This window comes from Pelobates fuscus, chromosome 13 (genome assembly GCF_036172605.1).
Source record: "Pelobates fuscus isolate aPelFus1 chromosome 13, aPelFus1.pri, whole genome shotgun sequence".
Taxonomy (NCBI): Eukaryota; Metazoa; Chordata; class Amphibia; order Anura; family Pelobatidae; genus Pelobates; species Pelobates fuscus.
In genome coordinates, this window is record NC_086329.1 from 68,806,435 (window position 1) to 68,829,264 (window position 22,830).

The 22,830-nt window shown below is 40.8% G+C and overlaps 1 protein-coding gene across 1 annotated transcript; it reads left to right on the plus strand.

Annotated features, from left to right (window-relative positions):
• Positions 1–9,672: 9,672 nt before the first annotated feature.
• VTI1B (vesicle transport through interaction with t-SNAREs 1B) lies at positions 9,673–22,507 on the plus strand. The gene is made up of 6 exons (XM_063438957.1): positions 9,673–9,837; positions 14,701–14,759; positions 15,904–16,074; positions 16,775–16,948; positions 20,198–20,259; positions 21,906–22,507. Exons 1-6 carry the CDS (start codon positions 9,741–9,743, stop codon positions 22,000–22,002), a joined length of 660 nt encoding a protein of 219 aa, XP_063295027.1. The 5' UTR covers positions 9,673–9,740; the 3' UTR covers positions 22,003–22,507.
• Positions 22,508–22,830: the final 323 nt, after the last annotated feature.

The window sequence follows — 22,830 nt, forward strand, 5'->3', positions numbered from 1 at the left end:
GCCGCTGAATCAGAAAGACAAGAATATGTGGAGCATATAGCTGCCCTTATACCAACTCCACTGTCTCCAGTTTATACAGCTCAAGAAGAGGAGTGGTTAAAGACTGAACCTGGAAAGTATTTGGAGAACAAATGGTATCAGTTAGAAGATGGAAGAATAGTCATTCCAGCATCGCTAGCGGTAGAAATTGTCCAAAACTATCACAACGGGACACATTCTGGGAGAGACAGCACAGAAGAATCTCTCAGAAAACATTTCTACATACCAAGATTGTCCAACTTGACTCAGGCCATTGTACGAAGATGTGTAACGTGTGCTAAAAAAAATGCAAGGCAAGGACCAGTAAAGCCACCAGGAGTCCAGTTTATGGGGGGACTCCCCATGTCCGATTTACAAATTGACTATACAGTGATGCCTAAATCTGGTGGACATCGCTACCTGCTGGTAGTTGTGTGTACCTATTCAGGCTGGGTAGAAGCATGTCCTACTCGTACAGAGAAAGCAGGGGAAGTTGTGAGATTCCTGCTACGAGAAATAATACCCCGATATGGACTACCCTGCTCTATAGGATCGGACAATGGTCCAGCTTTTGTTCACCAGTGCCTACAACAACTGACTCATATGCTTGGTATAAAGTGGAGGCTTCATACGGCATATAGACCCCAGAGTTCTGGTAAGGTAGAGAGAATGAATAGAACTATTAAGAATCAGTTGGCTAAAATGTGTCAGGAAACCCAACTTAAGTGGAACGTTCTCTTGCCCATAGCTCTATTGCGAATCCGCAGTACACCTACCAGAAGGATGGGCCTCTCTCCTTTTGAAATCATGTATGGGCGACCACCTCCCGTACTTGGTAACTTAAGGGGGGATTTGAGTCAGTTGGGAGAAGGAATTACCCGGCAGCAGGTTGTAGAGTTGGGTAAGACTATGGAGGAGGTACAGAAATGGGTACAAGATAGATTACCTGTGAATTTTTATCCCCCAGTGACGAGGAACCTTGTGGATTACAAATTTTATTGTTTCAGAGATTTGGTAAGTGAGTGAGAAGGCCATAATAAAGCCTGTCCGCTCACCGACGTGTAGTATATAAGTCAGGAAAAGTCTCGAAGGGACCCCTGTGAAGACGAGCAGAACTCCATTCCCTGCAGCCCTTACATCCTGGAAGCTGAGGTGCCTTCGCACGGACGAAGACTGAGGATGACGACGAAAGATGTGTTTCTGATAATGTTTTTATATGTGCATTTTTATATTCAGGAAGGTAGAGCTACCGACACTCCTAGCTGTGAGGTATGCATTAAGACTACAAGAACAGGTAACCCTATTTCCCAAACCCTAATTTGGCATTCGCAATACGAGTGTAAAGAAGATGTATCAAGATGTAGATACTTAAATATAGAATATAGTGTGTGCCATTTAGGAGTAGGAGAACCTAAGTGCTTCAGTCCAGAGTATCAACCTCGTACAATTTGGTTGACTCTCAGGAATGGAGATCCTCAGGGGACCCTAATTAATAAGACGGTATTAGAATCCGTACATTCTTCGGGTGTTCTGCTATTTGATGCGTGTAAGGCGATATCAAGTGGTAGAAAGCCGTGGAATGTATGTGGGGATCTTAGATGGGAGAGGACGTATGGGTCTAACGATAAATATATTTGTCCCAGTAGTAAAAATAAGTATTACTACTGGGAGACTGCCCAAATAGAGATTATAACTTTTGCCCATATTGGTCTTGTGTGGTGTGGGCAACTTGGGAACAGACAGTAGACAAGGACATGATTGTGACTAAGTTGCCTACCAGTCCATATTGTAAGTCTATGGAATGCAATCCAGTCCATATACTTATAAATAACCCCGACAAGTTCTTAGATAAATATGGTAATTTATTTGGGTTTCAAATATATGGGACGGGTTTAGATCCTGGGACAGTATTGTTTATAGGGATAGAGACTGATACGGTATCCTCCCAGACTCATCAAGTATACCATTCCTTTTATGAAGAGATGAGCATAGATAATAAGATCCCCCATAATGCTAAAAACCTGTTTATTGATTTAGCTGAAAGTATTGCCGGTAGTCTTAATGTTACCAACTGCTATGTGTGTGGAGGTACTAACATGGGAGACCAATGGCCTTGGGAAGCAAAGGAGGTAATGTCCGGTTCTGAGGCAGTTGACCAATTAATATCTTCACAAGCCGATTATCATATGAGTGTTAGAGGTAAATCTGAGTGGAGATTAAAGACCTCCATCATAGGTTATGTTTGCATAGCAAGGAAAGGAATGATGTATAATACTTCTGTAGGAGAATTAACTTGTCTAGGGCAAAAAGATTATGATGATGATACAAAGAATACAACTTGGTGGTCGGCTTCAAATGTCTCAGAACCATCTAACCCGTTTGCTAGATACGCCAATTTAAAGGATGTGTGGTTTGATTTATCCATCACATCTAACTGGAGAGCCCCAGCAAATTTGTACTGGATCTGTGGTAAGAAAGCCTATTCGGAGTTGCCACAGGACTGGGAAGGGGCATGTGTGTTGGGTATGCTCAAACCATCCTTCTTCTTGTTACCTATTGAAACAGGTGAGACTTTAGGTGTTAAAGTGTATGATGTGAATCATAGGAAGAAAAGGGGACCCATAGAGATAGGCACCTGGGAAGATAATGAATGGCCTCCCCAGCGTATTATAAATTACTATGGGCCAGCCACGTGGGCAGAGGATGGTACCTTCGGTTATAGAACCCCAATTTATATGCTCAACCGTATTATAAGATTACAGGCGGTGGTTGAGATAATTAGTAATGAGACCTCACAAGCGCTCAATCTTCTAGCGAAGCACAATACCAGGATGAGGACAGCAGTATACCAAAATAGATTAGCCTTGGATTACCTTTTGGCAGTAGAGGGAGGTGTATGTGGGAAGTTTAACCTGAGCAATTGCTGTCTTCAAATAGATGACGAAGGGCAAGCAATAGCTGAGCTTACTAGCCATATGGTTAAACTAGCGCATGTGCCTACACAGGTATGGAAAGGGTATAATCCAAGTAGTTGGTTTGGTAGCTGGTATGAGTGGTTTGGAGGGCTTAAGGCAGTGGTAGGTGGAGTCCTACTAATTTTAATGTTGTGTCTACTCCTGCCGTGTCTTATACCCTTAGTAGTTAGGTCTGTGCAAAGCCTGATAGAAAATATAGCAGAGAGGAAGGCTGCTGCACAGATAATGGCAATTTATAAATATAAGGCTCTAGATCAGGGAGAACCAATGCAGGAAGATGAAGATGAGTGTTGAAGATTCACATCATAAGATAAGTCTGGTCTGGTTCAAGGTAACTTGCGGTGTATGCAAACCAAGGTTAAGTGATGCCTCAAGTAATTGTGAAATATCAAGAGGCATCAAAGGGGGGAATGTGGTGGAATCTCGGTAAAAATAAATTTAGTAGGCCGAGATTACCACGTGGCATGTGTACGTGCATATGCTGACTTATCGATCAGTTGGTTGCACGAGGCAAGATACGATCAGTAGTGTACGGAGCATGTGCAAGAATACAGGATATAGTATTCCCCTCCTCCATTGTGCTGGACAGGCCATGCGGTCAAGCAGGAAGTTAATTCTTATTTGTATTGATTGGTCAAGAGTGTGCGGTGGAGCTTAATATGGGAGGAGTTATGTGCCTATATAAGGAGCCTGCACTATTGTCCGGGGCTCAGAACTTGCTGTATTTTGGTGACATTAGTCCCTCTGAGTCCCGATCGGTGATCCAATAAAGAATCTCTTCCTTCCTGAAGAAACCTGTGTCCATCTCTCTGTGCTTGGCTTCCGTCAGTTTCTCCGGTATCAATAACAGAATATTGAATTACTTAATCGGTATTATTGTTAAAGTAGATCTCACCCCAGTCAACATTATTCTACCACTGCATTAGCACTTTATTAAAGGAACACTCTAAAAACCATAACCACTGCAATGGTGTCCTGGCACTACTTCATTGTAAACCACATTATATGTCAAACCACATTAGAATGGTTTGACTTTTACCTGGGATCTGCCAGGTTCCGCACTACACCTACACTACTACCACTGGAGAGACAGAAGCTCGTAAGCAGGAGCTTCTGTTAGCTCTCCTGAGCTAAGCACTGCCAGGCGTAACTTAGAAGGAGGACTTACAGCTAACGCAGAGATGTAGTGGTTATGGTGCTTGGAATATTCCTTTTTTTTGTCAATTTGTTTTCATTGTTGAGGTATATGGAAGGTTATTACATGCATTTAAAATCATAATTGTTTAGCAATACCACTTTATTTATTTTTTTAAAGAAGAACAAGTAAGATCAGGAAAGGCATGCATGTCTAAATTTGAAGCGGAGTCTAAGCTTGTATAACGTATAAGATAGCGTGTAACTGAGTAATAATGCTGCATAACTTGCTAAATCAACATGAGAAGAAAGACCACTGAAACTTGAATCACATAAGGTAAAAATTAATATAAGCCTAAATAAAACAAAGAGAGAGATCTCTGCAAAGATTGGCAATTAAGGGCAAATAAGCACGAGGTGGTGTCTACTAGTATTAGGGAAACATCTAATAGGAACAGGTGTATTGCCTAGGGTGGTAAGTCCATGTTCAGTCAGTGCCCAGCTTAGGGAAACAGAATATAAGCATGAAGTCTGCTGAAGAGAGCAGCATGATAGAATAGAAGTAGGACATTCCTCCAGCCCCAGGTCTAAATTAGGGCAAGCATCGTCGAGCCTCTCAGGGGCTCTAAGAGTGAAAGTCCCTTTCTGTTGGGAATTAGCAGAAGGTCCTGGTGGTCTGTCGCAGCTGGCAGCAGTAGGTCTTCTGTCTGTGAGGGTGATGCAAGCCTGAACGGGCTTATGTTGGGAGACACGCACTTGAGAGTATGCTTTTCCCAGAGGAGGCCCCTTCACTCCCTGGCTCTCGACTTCCAAACTTTCAGTGTTTGCTCAGCACAGTCATGCTGAAAGTTCTTGGGCTGAGTCAGCTTGTGCCCATGTGTGGGAAACATGTCCGCCATCTTAAGAAATTTAGCTGTGGTCTTAGCGTATGCAGTAGCAGCTGTCTTGGATCAGCATATATACGTAGTTCAAGCCAGTGGTTCCAGGATAACTCCTGCCGGTCTGTGGGGGTTGGGCGGCAACAGAGTAGTGCTGCGAGTGGTTCTTGGGTCGTGAGAGTAGCCTCCTCTCCGGTCCGTCCATTGCACCAGGCCTCATTGGAACCTTGTTGAATTTCTTGTGAAATACAAAAGCCAAGTAAGGAGCAGAGTAAAAGCATCTGGCTTCCATGAGGCTTAGGCCCACTCACCCTGGTATATCCTTTTAATAGTACACTTCTGTGAACCAGGCGTGCTGACGTCCTAGGTAAAGTCTTTTCCCCATGATGCTGTAGGTGCACTCATATCATGACAATCTGGCATAAAATGCAATTTTTTTAATTAAATCCATTTGAAAATGAAAAAAACACAAATAAAAGCAAAGCACAGAGACCACCATATTTACTACAGGTGAGATTCCCCTTTTCATATGTAACTACATTAATGTTCATGACACATTGCCCAGCTATTCTTGCCAGTTCTATACCTCTCAATGTTACCAAGTTGAGAGAGCCAGAAAGATGGTGATGACAAGATTTGGGCCCATATGAAACAGTGATGTTTTGTGACTGAGTAAGTGAGTGGCCAGCTCAAAATGGGGGTGTATCATTCAATATTTCCAGCACCAAATGTAAAACCCAGCTACAGCATACACTTAATATTGGGAGCTATGTAATCGGGATGGGTGGAAGGGGACATTACTGCTGACACCCATAATGTGTGCCCTACCTGAGATGTGTGCGTATACACCCACTGAATGGGCATGTCAGCCTGGTCTCAAACATGTAAGGCTAACAGACAGCCTTCCGGACAGCCAGGATCATGCTGAAGTGCTGTCTGCATGATCCTAGAGCAGTGATGGCGAACCTTTTTGAGCCCGAGTGCCAAAACCGCAATACATGCCAACTTTTTTTTTCTTCAAGTGCCAACATGGCAATTAAACCTGAATACTGAGGTTTAAGTTTAGAAAAAACAACTCATACAGTTGTCCGACCTAATTAACAACTTTTGTTTTAAAAGAAGAACACAACAACAGAGAGTTCAATGATACAAATTTTAAATAATGATATAAATAGATAAAATTAAGCTTATATTTATTAGTATCTCCAACAAATGCAATACATACACACAAACTGCTTAATACATACACACACCGACTTCTAAATACACACACAGTCCGCTGAATACACACACAAATTCCGCTGAATACACACATTGCTGAATACACACACACAGCCTGCTGAGTACACACAGACTGCTGAATACACACACTACTGAGTACACAGAATGCTCAATACAGAGGTCTGCCTTGACGTGGCAGGTGGGCCTACCCTCTCATGGCCATTGGAGGTAACTAAAAACCTCCATTTGTTTACTATATGTATTTTGGCTGATGTGTACTATGGTCATTGCTGTCGCCCAGGAGTAATGGGAGTTTGAGCGCAGAACTAGTTTATTTGTATTTATATTAACTTTTGTATCACACAGCTAGGTTGCAATGCTGCTGCCTATCCCATGTGTTCCCTATTAAGGGTTAATAAGCATGTAGGGATGTATATAAAAAATACCCCTTTCTGTCTCATTAGAGATATTTTTGCCAGACGCTCAAGGAAGCAAGGCGAATGTTTAGAGTTAGGACCCACCTAAGAGGTCTGCCTTGATGTGGCAGGTGGGCATACCCTCTCATGGTCATTGGAGGTAACTAAACACCTCAATTTGTTTAAAAATACATAGGGATGTGGAGAGAGCGCAGGTAACTTTTTTCTTTGGTTTTTCAATACATACCCAGTCTGCTGAATACATACACACACAGACTGCTGAATACACACACATACAAACTGCTGAATACATACAGGCTGCTGAATGCACACACACATACTGCATTGAGGGGTGCAGTGTTTGTATGTAAGGGAGTGGAGTGTGTGTGTGTGAGGGGTGCTGTGTGTGGGGGGGTAGGGGTGCTGTGTGGGGGGGGTAGGGGTGCTGTGTGTGTGGGCGGGTAGGGGTGCTGTGCTGTGGAGGGTTGGAGTGCTGTGTGGGGGGGTTGGAGTGCTGTGTGGGGGGGGGGGTTGGAGTGCTGTGTGTGGGGGGTTGGAGTGCTGTGTGTGTGGGGGTAGGAGTGCTGTGCGTGGGGCGGTAGGGGTGCTGTGTGTGGGGGGTGCTGTGTGTTTGTGTGGGGAGATGGGGGTTCTGTATGTTTGTGGGGGGTAGGGCTGCTGTGTGTGTGAGGGTAGGGGTTCTGTGTGTGGGGGGTAGGGGTGCTGTGTGTGGGGGGGTAGGAGTGCTGTGTGTGGGGGGTAGGGGTAAAGATACATAAAAAATAAATAAATAAAAGATGTATTAAATCTGTATCCCCCCTCCCTTCTTTTTACCTTTGTAACCCACTGTCCCCATACACACATACATTGTCAGGGTTATTCATTGAAGAGAAATTAAAATTTTAAGTTAAAATAATTGAACTGAAATCATTGCCGTCTTGGAGAAATCTTCAGCTTTAGCTGTTGTGGCCTAAATTTTGTTTGAATTCCCAGTAATTTAGACTTTAGTGAACAATCCTGCCAGACAGGTGTTGTACTGTGCATAAATGTTGGGCTGTGCTTGAAATAATTGAAGTGGTTGTTGCTTACATACAGAATTGTTAAAATCTGATCAAGATTGAAAAGGTCAATTACAAGGAGCTTGACAGGAGGTCTATCTTAAACGGCACATGGCGGCCTACACACCAGAAACCAGCTCTGTGCAGGGTCGTGGTGTCCTGATACCATTCAGCACAGTACATTTCATGAACTGTTGCCTTCGCTGGGGACAGTTCATTGGAGTCCAACCGGAGATGTGAAGAAAGGATATTGCAACTCGAATGGTCCTGCCAGATCCGGGACCAATGCATAACCACCATGTTTTCCTGAACACACATCACTTCTTCAAGCTGATGAAAGCAGATAAAAAGTGCAAGTCTCACAATTGTTGTGCCATCCTGGGTTGGTTCTCTGGTGTCCTGCATCTGGAGACACCAGGGAACTGTCCCTAGCTAGCATGGCCTGAGCCCAATCATTGGACACGCTTGTGATGTGCTAAGTGCACTAGGACTATAAAGAGGGTGATTCCGCAACCCCCTCTGCATTGTGTTCTGAGTGTAGGACCAGCCTGCAGGATGACACACTTCTTCTGTGGGCAGGAAAAGACTGGCTCATTTTGACATTAAAGGACCACTATAGGCACCCAGACCACTTCAGCTCAATGAAGTGGTCTAGATGCCAGATCCCTCTAGTTTTAACCCTGCAGCTGAAAACATAGCAGTTTCAGAGAAAAACTGCTATGTTTCACTGAGGGTTAATCCAGCTAGAGGCGCTTCTGCAATTCTCACTGTGAAAACCACAGTGAGAAGACGCAGGACGTCCATAGGAAAGCATTGAGTAATGCTTTCCTATGGCGGTTTGAATCCGTACGCGGCCGTTGCCACGCATGCGCATTCGGAGCTGACGTCGGCAGAGGGAGGAGAGTTCCCCAGCACAGAGGGAGCCCGGCACTGGAGAAAGGTAAGGGGCTGAAAGGGTTTCAACCCGTTCAGCCCAGCGGGTGGGGGGGACCTAATGACCCTATAGTGCCAAAAAAAGTTTTTAATGTTTTTTTGGCAGTCAGTGTCCATTGAAAAGGGGCAGTTCCGAATGATAAGGCAGGTCAGCCAAGAATGCACACCAGCCTGACTGCCAATGAAGCAGCCGGACGCACTAAGTGTGCAACATGCAGAGAGCGCTATTTGCATGGTTCTAGTGCTTTGAGCTTGGCACAAAATGCATCTAATGATGCTACGATTTTTTCTTCTTCTCAAAATGGTGGTTAAATCTCTAGAATTCCACAATCCAACTTAAACAGGGACCCTTTATTTCTACTCAGCTGGAATCTGTCAATCAGCTTCCCATCCCCTTCACATGTTATCAGTTAATGCAAATTATACTATTAATTCTCCCTGCCATCACCTAGAAATCCCTCTGCTACCTCTTGTCTCATCTCCCCCATTTAACCTTTAGTTTGTAAGCTCCTGTTACAGGAACCTCTACATTTTGTATTGCTTTGTTTATATTGTACTGTCTTTTCCCCCAATTGTACAGCGCTGTAGAATGTGTTGGTGCTTTATGGATGTCAGTTATACATAAATAAGGAAGCTAAAATAGGGATTGACCAGCGGTTAGTCCTGCGTCACCAGACACACACACAATATATATATATATCTGTGTGTGTGTGTGTATATATATATATATATGTCTAAAATAGAGAATACAGAAAGCATATTATTTATGAAGATGACATGCATGACTCCATCCTCATTCTCTTTGCACTCAGCAGCTCCTGTCCCTTTAAGTGCCTGTTTAAATCAAAGAAATTAGGAAATAACACCACTACATATAAATAATAAGTGATTGTGGTGAATTGTAGTGTTTTTTGTTGTTGTTGTTTTTTGTGTGTGTCTGGCAAAATATTACAGAAACTCCTAAGATGAAAATGCTAGCCAGCAGGCGCGCTGGACACCTAAAGTAGGTGTGTGGGTCCTCGGGAGCAGGAAGTAGCTGGAGGTGGAGGCAGGCCTGTGGACAATCAGCAGACCGGGCTCTGTGTTAGAGCGCTGCCAGGGGGAAACATGTCATCTGAGCAGTTTGAAAAGCTCCACGAACTGTACAAAGATTTCTATGGCAGTTTGCGGAGGATCCCTCCCATGTTGCAGAGCTGCCGTGGAGGTGAATGTAGAAAATGGGAATAACGAAACCATTGCTATCTCTGAATATTTTAATTATTTATTTACTATGTTGACGTCTGTGAGAGAGGGAGAGAACAATAACTATGATATAATAAATCATAAAAATAATGGATAATTACCCAGGGAGGTTGCAAATGTATTACAGAAATAGCTGTGATATAATATATGTAATATAACCTAGATTTCTGCTGTTTGTGTTTACTTTTGTTATTCCCTTTGCAGTGCTGCTCATTTATTAAAGGTATATTCATTAAAGGGGTTTATTCAGTAAAATCCCACCTGAGTTATTTGGCTAAAATAGCTGCTGTGGGAAATTCTCTAACTTGGCTATAAATAAACTTTTGGGATTTTTTTTTTTTTTTTTTTTTTTAGCCTGAATTTTGCAATTTAGATATGCTTACTCCAATTTTGAAGTTTAGTGAATCGACCCCCTTAAGTGGGAATTGTTTGGGATTTCATATGTTACACTAAAATGGCTCGACTGAAAACAACTCTTCTGCTATGCTTTCAATTTGGCTAATTTAGTCCTATAATTTTTTTAATTCACATTTTCTGACAAATGGTGAATAACCCTTTCTGTTAAGCAAATAAATTCTCAAGATGCGTGATTTGAGCATTTAGCGTAGCTGGATGATTGAGTGCAGGAAGTGAGCAAATTGGAAATTAGACGATTCGTGACTTATATAATCTGGAGTTTTCACCTAGGTATTTTTGAAACTTTTAATGCAGTATTTTTTTTTTTTTTTCCATAAACCTCACATTCTATTTGTAGTAATATCCCAAGATGTGTGTTCAAGTAGATCCATGAATGCCGAAATATCTGTCTTGTTTTTCATGTTGTAGGGTCATATTTGTAACATGGCCATTTCAGTTTTAAAACTTGGAATTCTGACGGTGGACATGTCTTATTTGCATTTGGGGCCTGTGTATTCACCAATGCATCTTGTTAAGGGCTACAAACACCGAGGACAAGACCATTTCTTAAACTGTCATTAAAAAAAACTCCTTGCATGTTAAATACCCACCTGTATTTTTTGTTTTAAAGTGTTAGCAGATGACAATGAGTTCTTTCTCCCATCCACTACTTACTATTAGGATATCAACCAGAAAACATGACATTTAAACATTTAAAGGACCACTCTAGTGCCAGGAAACATACTCGTTTTCCTGGCACTAGAGTGCCCTGAGGGTGCCCCCACCCTCAGGGACCCCCTCCCGCCCAGCTCTGGAAAAGGGAAAGTGTTTAAAACTTACCTTTTTCCAGCGCTGGGCGGGGAGCTCTCCTCCCCGTCGGCTGGATGCGCACGCGCGGCAAGAGCTGCGCGCGCATTCAGCCGGTCACATAGGAAAGCATTCATAATGCTTTCCTATGGACGCTTGCGTGCTCTCACTGTGATTTTCACAGTGAGAATCAAGCAAGCGCCTCTAGCGGCTGTCAATGAGACAGCCACTAGAGGAAATAGGGGAAGGCTTAACCCATTCACAAACATAGCAGTTTCTCTGAAACTGCTATGTTTATGAAAAAATGGGTTAATCCTAGAAGGACCTGGCACCCAGACCACTTCATTAAGCTGAAGTGGTCTGGGTGCCTAGAGTGGTCCTTTTAATCCGCATCAATCCAGTGGAGGGATTCTCTTTAATGCCATTGGGGAAGCAGTCATGCTGAGTAGTCCTTCACTGGGCTCACCATTCATCATGTAAACTCACCTACTGTTGTCCCTTGACCTTTTCTAATGCTCCCTGAAGACTTATATGTTCAAATTGGAGGCCACACTGTTAGCCATGTAATCAGTCTTGGGGCATTTAAAACCTTCAAGACAGTGCTTGTGGTTTCCAATGAAGATCTCGCTCATTAAAGAGGCCAATACCATTCATTATTTGGAAAATTCTCCAGTAGATTTCAACTGTCTCATCTGTAGACTACCTAAAACCATGTGCAGACAGGATAAACCTTTTCCATTCCATACGTCCTATTTGCATGTTGCTGAGTATTTGTGCTCCTTCACATGGTAAAAAACAAAAGGGAACTGCTCGCATGAGTAAATGGCATCTGGATGTGGATCTTCTCAATCTGTTTAAGCTGCATATTCACTACAAAAAAGAAATCTTGTTCAGGCAATTTTATTTTTCTATTTTTTTTTATTGTGAGCAGCGCAATCACAAGTCAAGTAATGAGTTTCCATATGTTTAAATTATGAAAGCATACAGAAATGTAGCCCTTACGGTACCATATCATAAAACATGAAATACTATATTTCACCGTATAATGGTCGCAGATATTATGCCTAATTGCTTTCCTTAAAAATGGGGGTGCAACCATTATCTGAAGCTTTATTTTGTGGGATATTCTATATGCAAAGCTTTGTTGTTGTGTTTTTGTTTTTTGTAACAATTACTGTTTACATTATAGCTGCTAATAGCATATTTTCTAATGCATTACGTAAACTCTGATCCCCGTCCTCCTTTTAATGTCTAATGCATTATATAGATAAAAAGCACTAAAATACAATAAGCTGATAGGTCATAAACCCTCTCTTCAGTATAAAATCAGAAGGATGTTCACCATCAGTTTTGAAGAATAACAACAAAATCCGCAATGGTCAATTATGCGACTATTACGTGACTAATTTGAACCAATTTTTGGACTATAAAACCAGGGTGCGACTATTATGCGGTGAAATACAGTATGAATGCAGATATATTGAATATATAATAACATGAGGCATTTTTTTCTCTATAGACAATGATAGCTGTCTTGGTACTGCTGTATAGCATCATATAATGTGGAGTGTGGTAGGGGACTTAAAATCATCAGAGAGAACTCTGCTGACTGGTTTGTGGCTTAAACAATATCTGCTACTGTAACGGATCACCAAACACTCACCTAGACACCATAAGCACGGCAGACTCCATGTACCGCCGCAGCTTGGTTGGGGTCTCGCCCTCTCCTACCCACCCTGGACCTACGACCAGGTTCCAGTGTGTGAACCTCTCTCTCCCCAGAGAGTGAAGCAGGAACAGCTCTTACAAGAGCTAGTGATTATTCAATGGAGTATGATGAGCATAGCAATCCCTTGAAGCAGTTTCTCCCAATAAGAGACAAGACTAGATTGAGGGTGAAGTAGAACAGACGGTTTATTGCCACAGCCTGGAATATATACAGTTTGTCAGTCCAGAGGCACAGCCCCTGGACCTGATGGAAAACAGGGACAAAAGGAACATAAACCAATGGTAACAATAATTAGCACTGTAACACTCCCACATCCAGTCAGCAATCCCTCCCCTATGCCTGTGATATTATTAAGGTAGCTAATGTACTAACTTAATTATCCACAGACAGAAAACACACATTTTTATCCAAAATACAGAAACACCCCAAAAATTCAACATATCCACATAAATTTACATCCCTGGATAGCCCTGATCTGGGTGAACAACATATCATAAAATCACCCAGATCAGAGCAGGGGTTCAGGAAATTCCTGGAAGTCTCTTTTGACAGACCGCATGCAGGATTTCATGCATCAAAACAGTTCCAGGGAATTGGGCTGTGCGGACGGTCTATTTTCAATGACTAGTCGAACGGAAACCATTCGTGCACACAGCCAATGTTAAAGTGCTGTTCAAATTGTCGAACAACGCGCGACTCCCGGAGAAGGTAAAGTTCAGCGGTGTTCGCGCCGTCGCTTGTCCGATTTTGAGTTCCATGAACTCGATGAGAAAACACAGCTGAACACGTTCGACTAAACAAGATGGTTTGACTATATGAATGGCGACCACCCAGCCGTTCGTCAATTTGGCTGCGGTTAACTACCAGCCTGGAAGGTAAATAGGCTGCACACTCCACTTGTGTGTGTGGTCCGACTGTTCGGTGGTTCGAAGTTCCACTTCAAAATTTAAAGGGGCATTGTGCCAAGTCCCAATAGGCACAAATAGTATATTTAATCACAGTAAATGAAAGGGGCCATAATCACAGAGCAATTGGCTTGCAAGTAGTCCCCTCCAAGAACTCATAGCAAACTCCCTTAAAAAGGGGAGTATGTCACAGCTACAATGCCATTTAAACCCTAAATCCCAGTCAGCTATCACAGTAGAAAGCAAAATAAACCAACAGAAACTAAAAACCTTAGCAACACTGGCGAAGAAGCCCATTGTTTGTCAACAGGCCCAGCAGTTCAAGTATAAAGTTCCCCAGCAGGCTCAAATGGGGTGATGTTTGTTACAACCGATGCTGGAGAACCCCGAGCAGGTGGAGATACCATGTCCATAATAATGTGGATCTATATAAGTCAGAGTAAAAGGACAATTAATATAAATTTGACTAATTTGTTAGACTGTGATTAATTCGTATGACGAAGCATGTACATACAGAGTAGATGAAACTCAGTCAGACTACAAAGTCCTAAATGTTAACTCATGCTAAAAGGAAATAAAGATTCTTACTGGCTATGCTTTAATATTTGGCACAGTTGGCTACCTAATTTATCATTATTGAGGTAATATAAGCCATTTGCCAATAATGCTGTATATTTGACAACCTACAGCCCTTGGTCGAAGAGGCAAAAGACCTCATCACAGGAGTATTCACCCAATATGCTCATTGCACCAATACAAACTAAACCTTTTTGATGAGCCTATCAGATGTGGAAATTGTCATTACTTGATGAAGAATGAATGTGAAAAACTAATGTAGGAATTTTTAGAAGAGAAAAATGAGTGCTTGACCAACTACTTTTAATATTGAACCCAAGTTCAGCTGCTTTTAAACATTCATGATTACTGTTTGGTTACAGTTTTCGAAGTTTTTTTTTTTTTTTTAATCTTTATTTTTTATTCTTTGCAGAGGAGAAGAAAAGACTTTTGCGCGAGTTTGATGAAAAGCAGCAGGAAGCAAATGAAATGGTAATTATCATCTAATCTTTCTGTTTATTTGTTGGGAATTTTATAACCAAGACAGATTTATGGAGCGTTTTGTAGACCAAAAAGAGGAGTAGTCTGAAAGAGCGTGGATACATATATAATTTATTCATTTTTATTGCAACGAAAACGTTCATCTTGGTGCCTGGTAGTCTCTTTTCTCATTCTGAGTCATCTAGAGCAAGTTTTAGTGCTTTTTGGGACTATTTTTTTTTCTCTTTAAAGAGATTGTCCACACATCTTTACCGCATGTGCATTTTGCATAGCTTATGGTGAAGGTGGACATGCTATGCTTCCTTTATTTAACTCAGTGGTGGCCAAAAGGTGGGTCCACGGATATTGTAGAACTACATCCCCCATGATGCTTTGCTTGACTTTGGAATACAATTTAGAATGGCAAAGCATCACGGATGCTGTAGTTTTAAAAACAAATCTAGGGATCTTTCTTTTGGGCACCCCTGATCTAACTTAAAGATACCATGAAAAAGCTTGTATGTCCATGGCAGACAATCTGCTAGTAACTCAATTTATGAAAAAAACTATGTATTCATCAAAAAGAATGTTCTTGTCATACCTGTGTATCATAAATCATTACTTATATGGATCTGCAAGCTCACTCTCTTGTGGGTGTTGTATTCTTTTTTTGTTTTTTCTTCTTTTCATTTGCCCTTTGTCATTTTTATACACTTTGTACATTTAAGGGCTGCTGTACTCTTGCACCTGTAAAATACACAGCCATGTACCTTGCATCAATTTTGGTACAAGCAGTGTTTTGTGATTGTTGAGCCATTGTACAGTTCCAGAGCATTGGTCACTTTTAACAAAGCTGTTTCAGTTTCTCATCTTTTGATGATTATTGTCCTCAGTAGTCCAGTGTTGGTTGATTCCTGGTTACTTGAAATTTGCTTACTCCCTTACTATATTTGAGCTGCCTTCCCTGACCTTTTTGGATTGTTTGATGACAATCTTGGATGCCCCTAATGGTATCTTACCTTTCCATCCCCTCTACTACTGATTTTAACGAAGATCAGTTCTTCTCTTTTGTACAGATGAACTAGACGTCTTGCATTTTGAGCCTCCGTGTTCTACTCAATACTAGATTTGTTTTGTTTGTGTCTATATTTTCCAGCTTGTGGAAATGGAAGAGGAATTGAAATACGCCCCACCATCTTTTCGACATGAAATGATGAGCAAGCTGCGGACCTATAAAAAAGACCTTGTTAAACTGCAAACAGAAGCAAAAGTAACTATTTCTGAGGATTATAGTCATGGAGCTTACAACATAGAAAATGAAACAATTGTGAGTATTTATCTAGTTACGTTTATTTTTTTCCCCTCATTTATATGCCTAACAATTTCAGCCCTTGAACACAACCTTGAATGGTAAATATACTTTTTGTTATTTTAAATGTTTGCAGAATGCACACACAAGCACAAAATATCCCATATCATTTTATTGGTGTAGTGCCCCGCGTTGTCTGCATTTAAAAAGGTGTTAAACTCACCTTCATCCCAGTGCCGCTCCAATCCCATTATGGCTCTTTTATAAGAGAAATTGATGTTTATTGATTTAAATGTTTTTCTTCAAAAGCACACGTTTGTTTTTGTTTTTTTTTTTTAATTTAATTTGACACATCCGAGACTGTAACTCATATTGGGTATGGTTATTATATATATTTAGTAATTTTTATATTCACAGTGCCTACAAACCTCTCCATTAGTAAATACATAGCTTGATACACAACTTGGGACAGTAGGTTTTCAGATGTGTGCCTGCAAGCTTACAATCTAATTCTAAATGATTTCTCAACACCTACAGGTCTGTCTTTGGGTGTTTATGTTGCAGACCCTTTGTAAAGATTTTGAGAATCTGTAGAGATTTCATTATATAAAGCAAATTTTTCTGTCCAGTACTGCACTTGTACCAAAATCCATTTAATAAGAATGATGTTGGATGACGTGTATTATTATTATTATTCACAGATCTGATTCTTTTACAGACCCCATTGAAGACCCAAAGAGCACTGCTCATTCAAGGCACACAGAGTTTAATTAAAACCTCGGACAGTATTGCAAGATCCCACCACTTAGCAGCAGAAACGGATGCCATTGGCACAGATATCATTGAGGAACTTGGCCAGCAGAGGGAACAATTGGACCGCACAAAAGGAAGAGTAAGTTACTGGGGATTAGAGCCTTCCTTTGTCACTAGCTATATAGAATTCACTTAAATATATGATCTCACACCGTGCTCATTGCCGGTCATGCTCTGCAGTGTGTAATCATGCTGAAAGGGAATGGCCATCAGTTAACACAAATGAGAATTTAAGCAGAAGTCAGAAGATCATGTGATCCAAGTTTCAGAAGTAAATTATGTTGTGAAATACAATCTTAAAAGAACATTATATTGTTAGGAATGCAAACATGTATTCCTAAAGGTATAGTATTCCCGTGTGTTTATATTCTGCTCCCCTCATCCCAGTGAATTTAACCCCTTAAGGACACATGACGTGTGACATGTCATGATTCCCTTTTATTCCAGAAGTTTGGTCCTTAAGGGGTTAAAGAAACATGCATCACTTTGAGACGATTGTCTCATTCAAAAGCTTTAGCTTTTGCCTCACTCTATTTATTTTTGCTCTGCTTACAGTTACAAATGAGCTTGCAGCAGCAAGCATAGTAAAACACAGACATGACATTTGAGATGACGTCTATATTTCGTACGAATGTACAGTTAAGATAGGCGAGCAGGAGTATACAGCGATAAAGTGTAAAGGCACAGACTATCGCATATTAGGTGCAACATAAGGTATGTTAAGAACTGACGATACTCATGCCTAAAATAAAAACATAAAAGATTAAACAAACACAAAAAGGCATCTACTATGTGTTGCACTTCTAGAAATATAACCGGATATGTTCATGTGCCTAAAACGGTTAAGCAAGGGTACCACTGAGTATAAGCCATTAATGAAAAGAAACAAAAGCATTAATGCTATAGATTTAAAATTATCTTGCCAGTCCTGATCTCCTTACTCCGCAGGCTGGTCCATCTGTAGGCTAGCAGCATTCTCCCGTCTCCCTGTCTGTGTAGGCTTTGCTTGGGTCATTTCCACGTAGCTACGGCCCCAGGCCTTGATGGGAGCAAGTACTTAGTGTCCCTGGGTCTCCCTATTCTGAATGGCCAGATCATGGGCCTTCAGTTTCTCTAGGTTCTGGACTTCTCTCCTGGGCCCCCAGCCCAGGAGAGACACTGGTATCTGAAGCTGTATTTTGGATCGGTTATGCAGCAGAAGGGGTAAGTGCACTGGATCAACAGGCGACTTTGTACCATAACTTTTGGCACATTGGCCCTCCAGCTTTGGCCCTCGGCATTGCTGATATTTCAGCAGGGTGGCCAATTTGCTTGCGCCATGTGTCTTCCAATGTGTCAGAGGATTTGAACGTGCGGTACAATTTTCGTAGCTCTCTGCAAAGTGCAAGATGGGTCACCAGTGGGGATCGGGATAACCCCCACTGGTCCAAAGATGGGGAACAGGGCCCGATGTGACAAAAATGTCCTAGGGTCTCTTCCCAAGCTTTTACGCAAGCTGCCAAGATTTGTGACCCAGACACTGAATTCCAATGCGAGTCCGGGTAAGTCAGGTTACATTCTGCACCTTCCTCCACATAGAGTGAGGTCGCTGCTAAAAAGTTGAAATACCGGGGAGATAAAGGTGTAAAATAGGGATTTTCCCTGAAGAGCCTGTGCTGAATGCGACTGTCTCGGGCAGCAATAATACCCTGCCCCCCCCCCCCCCCCTGCAAATGATTTTCCCCCATACTTTCCTGCTTCTTTCATTCCACCCACTCCAAGGGGACACTGATCTAACTAATCCCACCAAAAAATTGAACATGCTGGTGAAATGTGTTTAGAGGATTAGACTGAATGTAGAGAGAAATCATGTTGTTGGCCAAAATGGGAACTCCCATTTCACAGGTTCAGGAGAAAGAACTCTCAGTCCTCAGCTGTACATAGACAACACCATTTCTTCAGTGAGGGTATCATAATGTATTAAGAATGTCCAAAAAGAGGGACCAAAAAGAGGGACCAAAGGTCTTTTTTGCAAAGACCTTTTTAGCATAATAGACCATTGCACACCATATACGATACAATGTAAAAGTCCATAGTCCTGGACTGAGTGCAAGAAATGTTGGGTTTGTCAGACTGCTTTTGAGTGATTTGACAAAATAAAAATAAGGAACTATTGACCTGAAAAGCTCCTCTAATTCTGCCTACATGATGTGAAAGACCCACTTCCTCACTCACCTCTCAGATGCACCTTCCTTACTCCTAGAGCTGGGAATACCATATGGAACCCTTTTGGCAGTGCTCCGACTAAGTTGGTCAGTGGTCATTTTACCATTTGTTTTAATTTTTGTTTTATAACCTGTTTTTTTATTTCTGGCTTTGCGAGCTGAAGTAGAGTTTGATATACAGATGACCGCCTTTTCCTATATAACAATGTACTTTTCTACCAGACGACTACCATCACCTTGTATCTCCCTAGTTGAGGCTGACCAATATTTAGGCGACTGGAATAGCTGATTTACATATACCTTGGGTATCACGTGTTTATTTATTTAATTTTTTTTACATTTATTTTTTATATATTATTCTTGGCGCATCTCCTGACCACAATCACACATAATGCATGAGTTAACGGGCTCCAGCATACTGTTCCTATTTTAGTTCCTTTTTCTGTAATATATTGGCGAAATTGCTGACATGTGTTTACCAGTCTATACACTTATTAAAGCACAACCAAAATAAAGAATGTTAAAAAAAAAGACACCACAATGATGACTTTCTGTTATTGTTGCTCAATATGGTGCTTTGTTGCATTTGAGGGTGTGGCTTAAAGCACCATAACCACTTAAGTGATTTGAAGGTTGTATGTGCAGTATTCAACCATGAACAAGAGTTCTGGGCTGGCTGATATCAGTTCTGTGCAAATTTGGTGTCTGGCTTCAGAAAGCCAGTGAGTGAACAGCCCTCCCTTAACTACCAGAGGAGTGTCCCCAAAATGTTCATAATCTACTCATGAGTGTTAAATTATTTTGAAATCCGCTTGCCCCCTTGTCCCAGTTCATAAAACTGCTGAAGTTCTTTAGAGGTTTGGAGTGTCCCTATAAGTAGGAATATATATGTTTTAGAATTGAATATAATTGGCGAATAGAATTTTGCCAGTGGCAGATAAATAGTGGGAAAGAGGAAATACTAATATATACAGAGAATAACAAGTACTCTTAGTACAAAGGCACAGGAGAGTTGGGTTTCGGGGGTTACCTTCTTTTGGGAAATTATTTAATAACATATGATGTGATATGCTGGTGAGTGTTAAGAATGACCTTTCTTTCTTTTTTTTCTTTCTTTTTTTAAGTTGGTTAACACAAATGAGAATTTAAGCAGAAGTCAGAAGATCTTGCGATCCATGTCACGGAAGTAAGTTATGTTGTAAAATATACACCCTCACAAATAAATTGGAACAAGTAGATGAAGTGTGTAGAGCAGGGGTTCTCAACCCAGTCCTCAAGGACACCCTACCAGTCCAAAATTTAGGGATTACCTGGGTGTGTCTAAGGTGTTTAGAAAAAGGGGGGGAAACCCTATATGCAGTAGTAATTACAACTCTGGTATGAGGGTATCACTTTAAAAACATTCAATTAAAATGAAGGTATTCTCATATTTGAAAATAAATGTAGTACAAAAGTTTAAGCCATAATGAACAAAAGGACAGTTAAAAACATACTCACAAATAAAATTGCACATATACAAAGAAATAGAAATAGAAAGCAATGCCAACACGGACTAGGTTGGAGGACTACTGTCTCTTTAATGTCCGGTTCCTCTCAAACAGTCAACACTTTCATACTTTAAGGCTGTATTAGTTGAAGTGCCCAGTATTTTTATAGGTTTGTTAATATGGTGATTTGCTATCTAAATCTGTTGTGGACCACAATTCATGTCGTGCTCTGCCAAGCACCAAATGAGGTTAATTAGAGCTATGTTTCACATAAACTGTTCAACAAGTTAATATACCAAATATTATTTTTTTTCTGATGTGCTCACCCATGTATTCTTGTCAAGTTTAGGTCCTTGGTTGTGGCTGTGGAAAACACTTTATTAAAAAAAAAAAAAAAAAAAAAGCAATAATGGTAATGGTGGCGAAAGTGACCTCGTCACTGGTTTTTGGAGGGGCTTGTTTGCCCACCTCCTACCTTCTGACGATGGCCCCTGGGAGAGTTTGCCTTTTATAAACATTGTTTGGGCTTATTGGATTTTGGGACACTTTTTCTGCCCCTTTGAATCTATGGGAAGGTGTTATTATTATAGTGTATTTGATTGGCTGTGCTACAAAACCATGTTTAGTGAGTGGCAACATTGTGTAAAAATGTGTATATAAGAAACAATAAAACCACAGCTCTGTCTGTTCCTGCTTACACTCCAAACTGTGTGTCGTCCAGTTATTGGAGGGAAGAATATTTGCTCCTGTGTCTGCTGTTCCAGCTTGCAGGAGATTCAACGGGGAAAGTCCACTTCAGTGAAACCACTTCAGTGATTTGTAGTGGTCATGCTCCCTGGAGTCTGTATGTGCAGCGTTTGAATCTAAACATGCATACAGAGTTAAAACCCTCTGCTGCCAGAGGTGTAACTCCACTTCCGACACGGCCATTGGTGCTGCATTAGCCAGCTCAGACCAAGCGTTCCAGCTGATAATGTTTATACTGTGCATATTGTATGTCTGACGTCCGCTCACAGCTTGCACTGTTTTTTGTTGTTTTTCTTCGTTGGGGTAACACTTTAAAGGGGTTAACATCCTTTTGAATAGTTTTCCAAACCAAAGCCAAATACTGGCATCTGCTTTCATGTAAACAACAAGCTTAGTCAGTAGTCAAGAACAAAAGAGGACTATATCAGCATAAAATAGTTTTTAGCAGCAATGGGCTTCTCTGTGCTACATAACATTCAAATACACACAGAAAATAACTATATAGTTGTTGTAGTAGTGCTAATTTATTTCAGATTTTATCTTGTATATGCAATCATTCTAACTCTTATATTTCTATATACCTGATCTTTGTTCCCAGAATTGTGACAAACAAGCTTCTGATGTCAATTATCATCATTCTCGAACTTGCCATCCTTGGGGGCTTAGTGTACTATAAATTCTTTAGCAAAAGATGATCAATGGACCTTTCTCACAAACTGTTTGTGTTCCGTTGGAGGATTGCGCATTTTTCCACAGAAGCAGATGCCGGGATCGTCTGCTCTTCACCAGACTTATTAAAACTGAAATCGCTTGTAAAATAATGTAAAAATCCTTGTACTGAAAAACTACCTGTATTCCAGAAACCTTGACCTGGTGGAAAGCTTCAGTATTGTTTGGATAAGACTGGTATTAGCATTATGTTGTTTAACCAATTATGAAATGTTTCTTTGACAAAAATGTGAATTAACGATAAAATGTCTATAATTTAAAAATTGTATGTTAATTATTATGAAATATATTTCCCATCCTACACATCCCCCACTCCAGTTGACTGATAAGATGGCCAGCAAATCTCTCTAAGCTGCTGTTATATTAAATGTACTAAAAAGATAAATAGTTGGAGTAATGGTTAATAAAACTGCATAATATAATGCCATATAATATACCTATATTAAAAATTCTGGCACTCTAAGTCAACTCCCAGTCATAATGGGAAGTTCAATATTCACTTAAAGGATAACGGTCATTGTGTTGTGTTTTTTGTTTTGTTTTTAATCATAATATAATCTTTATGGTATAATACACCATTTTTTATTTTTTTTTTTATTTATTTATATTTATTTTTCCTTTTCATGTTTAGTGAACTTTATTAAATAATTTACCTACTTGTTCACTTTTTCTTTTGACAGTCATGTTCTATATCTTTGGTCAGACTATACGTTACCAAAGCCAGAGCTCAATCATTTCCAACCAGCTGTAGCTTTTTAAACTTACCGGACAGAAAATACTGCATGTAGAAAGAG